Below are 11,836 nucleotides of genomic sequence, written 5' to 3'. Positions count from 1 at the left end.
ATGAGTTGTGAGGGGAGTCGATGCGCCACGTTAGTGTCCCTACCCACCCAAGTGAGTTTTACACCACTTTCTCGTCTTGTCGAAAGAAGAAAGATTTTGATGCCTTTGGGCGGCGTCGAACCATTGACTGTTTATACGTAGTTGAGACTTCTTACCACTAAACTACACGTCGGTGTACGGCCGCTCTTCACATCTTTTATTACTTAATAATGTAACTTGTTCACGATTATTTTTCGTCGAATTCCAATAATTTATTTGATGCTGTTAAAGGACGTTGTGTAAAAAAAAATAAATAAACCGGATAAGAAAACATTTTCAAAGCTTGACTATTTCACAAAAAAAAATAGATTTAAGTAAACTCTGGAACCTTTAGTTGAACTTTCATCGTTTCTTGCGATTCTTTCGCGTACTCAATCCCTACCCAAACGATCCAGTTTCACAATTCGCTCCAATTTCGCTCGTGAAAAATGTCATAATCGAATGAAACGAAATCTATCAGATTTTTTCCATCAAATCAAACGAGAACGCCAGAATAGCAACAACGATGGCTGCAGTTTCCGGGAAATTCCATGCATGGTAGCGTGTCATGTCGCTCGCCGAATTAACCCTCTCTGTAACAGCGCAATGAACCATTCATCGAAAAGATGTCCGATGCGCTGACGACGGCTGATTCATTCGTCATTTCTCACATTTCTGTGTCGCGATATCAGCGCAGCGCGGCGCCATTTCGTTTGATAGCGAGGTCGCGAGGTCAATCCCCCTAATTTCGGAAGGAAGAAAAAAGCGTTTAATGTGCGTTTACTTCACTGCATCATTCTGTGTCAGTCGAGTTACAAAGTAGTAGCTGCATTAATTCGAGGAGTAAGTTCGTTTCTTGTAAAACTACTACTGCCCAAAATCTAGCGCTATCCTGCACTTTGTCATGGGATTCGATTTCCTGGCCAAAACTTCATTTGCCACATGACTACGAGAATCAGCGCAACCCTTCGCTTTCAGAATTTCCCCTTCATTCACTTCGTGCTAATTAGGGGTGGGGGAGGGGGGGATTTTATGCTTATTTTTCGAGTATCCTAAAAAGATTTTGAGGCACTATTTTTTATTTACGAAGTTATCCTCAAAGTTAACTCGTTTGTAAAGTTTGCCAGAATTTGTTTAACGAGTTTTGCACAAATACATAGAAGTGTAAATATCTCTTCGTGTTCTTTAAAGAAGAGCAGTTTTTAGGGCTTTAGAATCTTTAAGGAAGGAAGTTTATGGAAGGAAGGAATTAAGTTTAAGTTTAAGGAAGCTTTCTTTAGGGACACCACTTTGTTTGTTTTTCTTTGCTTTTTTAATTCGTTAATGAATAACTGGAATGAAGCATGTTTGGTGATAATAGCAAAAAATGATGTTATGTACGAATGACGAATAGGAAAAATAGGGATCCATTTAATGACTTTTTAGTTACACCTTAAAAAAGCACTTTTCACGGCTTCCTTAATTTTGAGTTTCGTATTTTAAAATATTATTTATTGGATCAAGCCTCAGATAGTGCTGTATTCCTGTATTTCCTTCATTTTCGGAATTAAGATGTAAGGAACATTTTAAATCTATACTTTGAATATTTTTCATTTCAACTTCAAACACTTACTTTCCTCCTTCCCCATTTTTTTTCATTTTTCTGATAGTTTTTCAATGGAACTCCACCCAATATCACCTGTCAGTGATAAAAAAATTCTTTTCAAATATCAACTCGCGCCAGCCACAACGTTAATTATTTGATGGACCAGTGGTGTAAGGAATATCCGCAGTTTGAATACAAATTAACAAAATTCTCGATGTCTCGTTCTTCTTTTCCTTTATATTTCGTTATTCAATGACATCAAGAACGGAATGTTAACGTTGAATCTTTTTTTTCTGTTTTCTCTCCATTTACTGTGTAAAGTGCTTGATTGGATGAAGATGCTTCGTCTTTTCTAAAGTTAACAACAAATTTGTTTTGTTTACCGTAACCACATCAGAATATATCAGCAACGGAAAGTGAAAAGGTAGGATTAGAAAATTCATTTTAAAGGCATCACCCCTCCACGAATCTCTAAGTGGTACGGATTTCAGGTGGAGTATTCGTATACGGGATCGTAGATTATGGAGAGGTGGGGTGACTCCGTCCATTTCTTCTCAATTGCCGTAAAAAACGGCCCGGAAGATAAGGCTTCGAGCGTTCTGGCGCGCTATTTTCTACAATGAGTTCGATTGGAGCGCACCAGCCGTGTACATCTTTTGGGCGGTTTTTTACGGCTGTTAGGAAGAATTGGATAGGGTCACCTTTCTCTCCATAATCTACTATCCTGTACGCGAGTACTCCACTTGAAATCCGTATCACCTCAGATTTGTGGAGTGATGCCTTCAAAGTTTCCATATCGCACCCTTTTAGCATACTGGCTACATCTGTGCATTCTTTTTCTTCCATTTTTCCAATGAATTTATGGCTGAAGTGGAACGGTCTTCTATCTGCTCATTTTATTTCTGGTTTTGGAAGAGTGGCGAATTTCACGTTTATTTTCGAAAATTGTGTGATAAGTTATGGAACTTTGAAGTGAATGTAAAGTGATGATGAACCATGAGCACCATCACATCAACTTAAATGTGTTAAAGATTAGGATAGGAGTCTCGAGTGGAGGATTCAATGGCTCATTTCAGCACACCTATAAAATAGCAATAGTGAAAGATGGTCTCATATAAAACCACCTGTGAGACCTCTGCTTCCTGACGAGGCGATTCCGGTCAGTAAGACAGATCTTGTTATCAAAACCCGTCCAACCTTAAACGAATTTATGTGGTGATGGTGGACTGACAATCACCGCTGTTAGTCACTAACAGGATACAGTAAACTCGCGCACCTCGTCACGAACGACTAAACTCGTCCGATTTTTTTCTTCCCAGAGTGGACACCGGGAAGAATCCTTTTAGGTAAGCCAAGATGGCTACTGGACTCTTAAATATTCTACTGAATGGTCACTAGGTACGAGAGAAGATTCTGTTTTGTGTTCCAGAGTTTTTTCTTACAGTCAAAATAAAATAACCAAAAATGTGTTCCCTGAAAGGTCAGATATCGGAGAAATAGGGAAAAATAGCTCCAATATAGCAAGTTACAACAAAAGATAGGGTTTTGAAGTTTTACAAAATACAATTATCAAGCACTTTTTTTCAAAAATATCATTTGGAAAAAAATCACTGAAATATATGTTTGAAAATGCTAACTAAATCACAAAGACGAATTTGTGTTTAATGGTAATCGAGAGCTTGTAGTGAATATAAAATTGTTAATTGGAAGTGAATTTGATTCAATCTTTTGATTTTTTTCTAGATTTTGTTTTTTCTACTTTCTATCCAAGGCTTTCCTTAAAAAATGAAAGAAAAAAAATCTTGTTCCTTCCGCCTAGGACGAGTTTTTAGAATCAGATCAAACCATCACCACAGTTCCATTCTTACTGTGTCCCGTAACTGAAATGTTTTCCACGGCGGTGTCATATTTATAAGATCATTACCGACAACTTTCTGGAACATGCATGGCATCTCCTATAAAATCCTCACCATGAACTTCTGAACACCATTCGAGCTTGAGATCCAAATTTCGAGAAAAAAATTATTTAGATATATTATATATTGTATTATATTTATATATATTATATTAATTATATTTTATTTTTCCTCTTATTTTTCTTCCTTTTTCCTCTTTCTTCTTTCTCTTTCCTCTCTTCCTTTTCGTTTTTCTTTCTTTTCTTCTTTTATTTATCCTGACAAAATTCTCCGAGTGCTTAATTTTTTCTGTTGTTATTCTCCACATAAGAGTAGGTTTTTTTTTTGAAATCATAAAGTTCTTAAAGTTAAAAAAGAAGAGATTTGAAGTTCTTGTCGAGAAAATTCAACAAAACTTGGGAATTCATGGTCAATAGTGTTTCATTTCATGTTTTCAGTGTGTTTATCGTTCTGCTCATGAAGCGACGGGCGGAAACGCGGGCCCTCATTTGCGATAAGCTGTTTTCTCATTGCTTACCGCACGTTTCACAACCGCGGACCCTTATCAGATTCGTTTCGTTTTTTTTTCATCTTCTCCTCTACTTCCTCGTGTTCCTACCTCTTTCCTCATTCGTTTCTTTGTGCAAAAATGCTTACGATAAGGCGTGCGTGTTGCAGATGAAACAAAAAAATCCTTCCCGGACTTCTTTTTCAATTTTTTTATCATTACATTTCAATTTCCAGCTGTTTTTCCAGAACTTTCTTCACTCAAACCGTTCACATTTTATAGTTTAATGTTAAACTTTTCTAATGTTTTAAATTATTTCGTTATAAATTCGTCACACGATCAATACTATAGAAAGAATCGAAATGTTCTTGTTGTTGAAATTGTCGGAATGAAACGATGAAAACGGAATCTCTTTCATTCATAATTTGTTATCACTTATTATTTATTTGTGGCTAGATTATTTTGATAGAAATTTCTTGCTTTATGCATGGATTTCTCTCCAGAAACAATTTTCTCCGATAACTTTGACTTATTCTTTCTTTACAGTAACCATTGAACAGTCTTTTCTCCTCCTAGACATTTTTCTCTGCACAGATAAGTTGCTGGGAAGTTTTCTTGCGGTAACGATCATCACAGCAAGTTTACTTCCATTATTAAACCATATTTATTGTCATTTTATTTGATAGATGTCCATCTGCTAAGGACATTGCCTTTTTGTTTGACGATGTGCAGTTTCCAGAATGATTCAGCCTAACTTTTTAGAAATAGTTGCCCCAGAAATATAATGAAATATAATAGTAATATAATGATGAATGTAATACAAATATAATGAAATTGCTAAGAATTGTCTTCAGATTGAAGGAAAATTGATTTTTTGCTCTTAGAAATGTATTCTTATTGCGTTATGTTTCATATTACGTAAAATATTACATAAAATCTTCCTAAAATCTGCATCACCAATCAAATTTCATTAGCTAAACAATAGAAATGAGTACAATCATGTAGCCTTTTACTTATCACACACTACACATTTCAAAGAGGGAAAAAAATTTGACGCCCAATCCCTTACGATCCTCGAAATTTCGAATAAAATGCTCCCCGTTCACCTAATTCCACACTATTTCAACCCATTACAGTCATTGTTTTCCGCACGCGATACGAAGGAATGAAGGTGAAAAGAAGTAGACGACCGGCGACTCTGCGCGATGATTCACATTGGATGCAGAAATTGCTGTGAAAACTCATAGAAAGAGAAAAACTTCTTGATATTTATCTATTTTCCATTTTGGACCCATAAAACACTGATACCGCCTATTAATACTGCTTTCCATCCTGTCAATTTTCGTTAACGTTCATTTCCATAACACTGCTTTTTCCATTTTTTTTCATTTGTTCCTTATAGATCATCAAAAAGAAGTAAATAACTCGCGAATAAGACTAGATTCTCTACTCAAGATAAACAATGCAAACGCACTGTAAGTTCAATATATTCGTAATCACATATACTCTCTCGTGAGCAAGAGAAATGTACTCAAAACATGAACATATCATATAAATGGAGCGGGTGTAGCGCAGTCGGTAAGAGAATCCACTGCCTGCATGACCGATCGGAGGTTCGAATCCGCCCCAGTGCTCATCAAGCATATCATGCTTCAGGGACGAATAAATTGGTACCAAACTTGTCCGGGAGGATAAAATCACTGACTTGATCATCGCTGGCCACCGTAATTCATTGTATAGGCCAGTTCGTGAACCTCAAACTCAAGATTCTGAATTGAGGTGGTGGCGCATCTCAAGCGGATTGATTAACGACAGATACTTTATCCTTTACACTTTTATCATATAAAAATAACAGCTTTAGAATGTGTTCAACAGACCGAACAGAACCCGTCTTCGACGTGACGCACAAGACGCGTCGCGGTCACTTGGTGGAATACATTCGGCAGTTCTCTCACAATCCTAATGAAACTCTTATTTATGTCTCATTCTGAAAACGAGAATAACTAAGTACCCGCTTATTTAAAATGAAGCCTATTTATAGTTTATAATCCTGTTACCTAAAGTTCAGTATTCTGCTTAAATTGACAGTTTTGTCGTCGTATTATACATACAAGCGACTTAATGTAATTAATGGATGAAATGACCGCGTAATTAATCAGATAAGTGCACATTAGTTTGGAAACCTCTGGGAAAAACACCGATTCAAAAGTCATTTGTGGATTTCCATAAATTGTCACTGAACCATAATGGCACTATTTGAATCTATTTTGCTTTCAGAACAATTTAAATCCGGGTGTGTTTTTTTTTAATCTTTTCCATTCCTAACGTCTTTATTGTTGCGAAATTTCTTGCGAATCTTCCTGATTTAGTTGAAAAATGCTGTTTCGCTTATTCTCAATTTATTTCCTCGTTGCTCAATTTTTACTTTTACTATTACTATTATTATTCAATTCCACTCCTACTTTTTTATCCACACTCCATGGAGAATAAGCTCGCTTCGGCGCATACTTCTTCCAAAAAATAAGGACTCTAATAAAGACTTCTGGACTTCTAGCCTGATTTTTTTAAAACTCGTTGTTCATTTGGTTCCTATCAAACCATAAAATTTTATGTGATTCTTTGAATGTGAAACCACATTTTTTAAATGGCTAATGGGACAAACTTTGAACAAAACGTATCTGATTTACGACTCATAAATTTATTGAATTTCACCAAAATCAACACGTGTATAATTTATAGATTTTCCGTTCGACTGTTTCTTTCATGTGTTTGTGTAAAAGGATTGAAATACTCTCTTAACTTAAGTGGAGTACTTTAAAATATTCAGGAGATTACTAAACTCTCCTCTTTCCTGTTGAGATGTTTTTCAGGTCATTTTGGCAAGTTTTTTTTTAAATAAAAAGAATTGATTGCCATATTTGTGCGGATCACAGCATTCGCGATAAATGTACTCAACAAGTTGTAGGCAATACAACTTCGATTTTGCCAGGATCAGGAGAAAGGCGATGCATGTAATAGAGATAGAGAGGACTTCTCGGCAAACTCGTCGAGATTACATATTCTGTTAAAGGCATCACCCCACGAGGCATCACTCTGAGGTGGTGCAGATTTCAGGTTGAGTATTCTTATAAAGGATAGTAGATTATGGATTCCGTCCATTTCTTCCTAATTGCCGTAAAAAAAACGGCCCGTAAGATGCGGCGTGTGCACACGGCTAGCGTGCTCCAATCGAATTTGTTGTAGAAAATAGCGCGCCGGAACGCCCGAAGCCGTATCTTCCGGACCGTTTTTTTACGGCAATTAGGAAGAAATGCATGGAATCACCCTTCTTTCCATAATCTACGACTCCGTATAGGCATAACCCACCTGAAATCCGTACCATCCTAGATTTGTGGGGTGATGCCTTCAAGCATACCCGGCTCAACCACCACTATGATGCTTTCCTGTTGAAGTCGCTTCGTTTGACGAGCGTCACTAAAGAATTGTGAATATTGCACGTTATAGTTGAACGATCCCCACGATAATCCATGGCGAAAATCATTTTTTGAGATCTAAGGACCTATAGCGTATCTACTTTTTTTTTCGGATTCTCCAAAATTTTTAACCTAGTTGATTCTTTGTAAAATTAATATGAGGTTTTGTTTGTTTCTTCTTAGATTCTTCAGCATTAAACTCACATAACTCAGATTTTTGTTTCAGACAGATACTTATACGTTGCAGGGAAGATTTTCTCAAAAAAAAAAAATCCTTAGAGTCATAGAGTTCAGTCATACAGCATAATTTAACGATTTTCACAATGTCCAATTGTTTTTTTTTAGCTTTTTCGGGTTTTCAAATAAATAACTAAGAATATCCTGCCTTGAGGAAATAAACCTCAGGCAATTGCTGTTATGGGTTAAAGGCATTACTCCACGAATCTGAGGTGGTACAGATTTCAGGTGGAGTATTCGTATGCGGCATTGTAGATTATAGGGAGGAGAGTGATTCCGTCCATTTCTTCCTAATTGCCGTAGAAAACGGCAAGGAAGATACGGCTTCGGGCGTTCTGGCGCACTTTTTTCTACAAGGAGCGCGCCAGCCTTGTGCACGCGCCGCATCTTCCGGGCCGTTTTTTACGGCAATTAGAAAGAAATGGACGGAATCACCCCCTCTCCGTAGTCTTCCATCCCGTACACGAATACTCCAGCTGAAATCCGTACCACCTCAGATTCGTGGGGTGAAGCCTTTAAACAAAAAACTAGCCAAACTTCGTGTAATGACTATCCTTTGCATGTTTTTTTTTTAAATCACAAATTGTACCGCGCTCGATCTCATTCCAGCGTTCGCATCCATTAAGTCGTTTCCGCGCCTTTTTTTCCCAAATGCGGCGCGGTGCGAGGAATCACAAGCAACGACTTAACATGACGCGTTTGATTTGCCGCGCGACAAAAAGTCGCTTCTAGCCTTTGTTTGCTACCTGGAGCTCGTGCGTACCGCTTCTCTGTCCTCGATCATTTGGCGAGTGACGAGCGGTGTTTCAAAGCGATGGGGACGTCTTCGAATGTTACCGCACAGCATCAGAACTCATTCATTTTCATTCTGCCTATTTCTCCTCATTTCTCCCAAAATGTCCTCAAGCATGCATTTCAAGGTGGACCATGTATGAATTGTGAAGGAAGAAATCGAATATTATACGAGAATATTCCTAATTATTGATCTTCCTTCCGAAATTATACATCTTTTTCACAGTATTCACACAATTGTAATTTTCAGCTCTAACGTCATGATGTTTAGACAAACCTCAATATTTTTTCAACGACATCAAAAGAAAGAAAATTTCTAGGTTTATTTCTAGAAACAACTACATAGTATAACTTACATATTCAAAATATTTATCAATAAAGTATGGTTATTTCCATGTATTGTATGAGTGTTTTTTTTTATTTTTTAATGTAGCATAAAAATAAGTTTAAATTATTAATTCATTTATTTGATTTATTAATTTTAATTTAATTCTAAAATTTAATAATTATTATTTTATTATTATTATAATATTATGATAAAAATATTGTTATTATTTATTATTAACATTATTTATTATTATAATACTATTTCTTTAGTTTTATTATCTTCCATTTAGCATTTCTTTTCAATGCGTCCTTTATCAGCGTAGTAGCTTTTCGAATGAATATCTTCGAAACGAGTAATTCGAAGTTTTTTCTGCGTCATTTTCGAGTGATGTCATTGAATTGACAGTTCTTTTCAATCAAATCACTGAGAAAGATCAAATGATTGACCGGCGGAATCAGTCTTAGGAAATCAGAGCGAAAAAAATCAGTACAACGCTAGAAATCGTTAGAAATTTACTCAGTTACAAAATTTCATTTCAAAAATGATTAAAGTGGCGATTTCTGAGGATTTCAGGAAGAGGTGATCTTTCATTATCATGATTTCAATTTTTTCAATTTTCGTATGTTTTCGTATAATTGTTGAGTATTTAGAGTATTTAGCTCTTCTGAATAGTATTTGTATTCTATTTATATTCATTTATTTTTACTTAAATAATTAACTTTTTAAGTTTATCCTGGGTAATATTCTAACTATTCTGGATATTTGTAGAATCGATGTAATAGAAATCAAAGAGAAATCCGGAATTCAACGGCTAAATTTTTGCAAAACAATCCCAGGAATGAACAGAAAAACTCCAAAAATCTGCTTATGTATAGCATTTCGGCGTGAATCACATCGGATTCACGTGTTTCATTCGCAGGATTCGATGGAAAGCAAGTCACTTTGGATCCAAACCATGTTATTTTCTCATCGGATTTCCTCTATGATAAAAATTTTGTTCTCACACATGGATGTATTTATTTTTCGCGATGATTTTCTCACCAATCTGTTAGCATTTCACTTGAACCGTGGGATTATCATAGCAGCACCGGATCAGCTCAATCCTAGCTTTTTTTGCATTCCAGATGGATATGAATATGACAATTCCGGCTCCTAAAACTAAAGACAACAAAACCGTCGCCGGTTACGATATTCCACGTGATACGATAAGTAAGGAATTCATTAAAAAGTAAGCGATTGAATTTTTCCTTCTGTTGTTCTTGTTGGTCCTAAATGGAAAATCGAATTCAGCGCAAAGACAGCACGACAGTCTTTGGAGTCGAATAACTCGTGTAACAATGGTCTCAGCGATTATCTTATCCCATGTACATCCACAAAACTCGTCCCAGAATCTCCACGGATAGTCATCACGTGCGACGTTTTACTTTATCACAAAAGAAAAAACTCACCCTATCAAAGATCAGTAATATTGATCGCAATCGATTGTGTTCAGATCGCCAGATGACGATCCGTTGCCGTCACCTTTTCATGGAACATTAAAAACGGAGAAGGAAGTATTCTCACGAATGAACCAAATCCAATCAGATGCGATCGAAACGCCTCGTCCCGCCGATCACAGTTTTCTGCTGGCCGTCGCGATAGCAGTTGGAGTGGTTCTAATAGTTTTTCTGTTGGTATTTCTTTTCTTTCAAATCGATTGATTTGTACATACGGTGGAGTTACGAGGGAAGATATATAATGTAAGTTTAACGAAGAGATCTTATTGAAATTTGGATAAAAATTTTCCGCAGATGACTCGACAACACTTTTTTTTCATTCTATCTATCTAGCCACATTACAGCTAAGAGAGAGGCGAACACAGTCGGCGTCGATCGTGATGAACCTGGTGAACGCGACGCGTGTGCCCACCCATGCTGACGCGACACGTTTGGGGCGAAATAGTACAGTATTGTGGTGAAGGGCTAATCAACGAAAACTCGAGTAGCGAAACTTATCTACTTCCAGTCACAAACATTGCAACCGTCATAAACAAACGGCACCAGCGCGCTCGCTTTTCCTTTGGACGCGTCGCGTTAGCTCAGTTGAACGCGTTTTGCGCTGACTGTAAATGAGCCTTTTATCGTGGAACCAGTAAATAAAGTAACATAAATTTAAAAGGTAAAGTTATAGCTAGTTATATACCTTCAGAAGTTGAAAATCCCACTTTTTTTCCTCTATACCAAATGCCCAAACTATGTGATAATCTCGCCAAGAGAGTTTTAGAAGAAAAAAAACTGTTATTGCTAAATCTTTCCACCTGCTTAAAGGCATCACCCCACGAATATGAGGTAGTACGGATTTCAGGTGGGGTATTCTTATAAGGGATAGTAGATTATGGAAAGGAGAGTGATTCCGTCCATTTCTTCTTAATTGCCGTAAAAAACGGCCCGAAAGATGCGGCGCCGCACAGGGCTGGCGCGCTTTAGTCGAACTCCTTGTAGAAAATGGTGCGCCAGAACGCCCGAAGCCGTATCTTCCGGACCGTTTTCTACGGCAATTAGAAAGAAATGGACAGAATCATCTCTCTCTCCTTAATCTACTATTCCGTAAACGAATGCTCCACCTGAAATCCGTACCACCTCAGATTCGTGGACTGATGCCTTTAATCTTTAAAAATATCGTTAAGAAGATACGATACCCGAGGCTTAGCAATCTATGCTCTCTTCTATATTTTCACAGGAATTTTTTTTTGAAAAAATATTAGAACACCTAGAGTGACTTTACTCAGCGCAGAACGTGTTTCACCGGATAGATCCAGTGTGTTTTTGATTCGAAAAAGGTCAAAATAAGATGAGTGTATTGAGCAGAGAAAATAAGTGTTTGGCGGCGAATGCGTCACGTTCATGCGGTTGAACCCATAGGGATGCCGACCATACACAGTGCGAACATTCGCTCTCAGTTTGTAAAAAAAAGCGCTTGAAAAAAAATTGTTGTACTAATTCGTTGCGGCTGCAAAAATTC

The 11,836-nt window shown here is 37.0% G+C and overlaps 1 protein-coding gene across 2 annotated transcripts; it reads left to right on the top strand.

The window, feature by feature from the left end:
* Positions 1–10,753, top strand: RB195_009223 (uncharacterized protein; the record flags this gene model as incomplete). 2 transcript variants are annotated; one of them, XM_064196106.1, is made up of 5 exons in its annotated part: positions 1–51; positions 9,961–10,064; positions 10,127–10,246; positions 10,329–10,505; positions 10,666–10,753. In XM_064196106.1, 5 exons carry the CDS (start codon positions 1–3, stop codon positions 10,751–10,753), a joined length of 540 nt encoding a protein of 179 aa, XP_064047250.1. The 2 variants fall into 2 exon arrangements, with proteins under 2 accessions (XP_064047250.1, XP_064047251.1); XM_064196105.1 differs by lacking the exon at positions 10,666–10,753 and having other exon boundaries at positions 10,329–10,536.
* Between the last annotated feature and the right edge of the window lie 1,083 nt (positions 10,754–11,836).

The sequence above is a fragment of the Necator americanus genome, chromosome III, assembly GCF_031761385.1.
Source record: "Necator americanus strain Aroian chromosome III, whole genome shotgun sequence".
Taxonomy (NCBI): Eukaryota; Metazoa; Nematoda; class Chromadorea; order Rhabditida; family Ancylostomatidae; genus Necator; species Necator americanus.
Note: the sequence above shows the minus strand (reverse complement) of the source record. Positions and strands in the feature narration are given on the sequence as shown.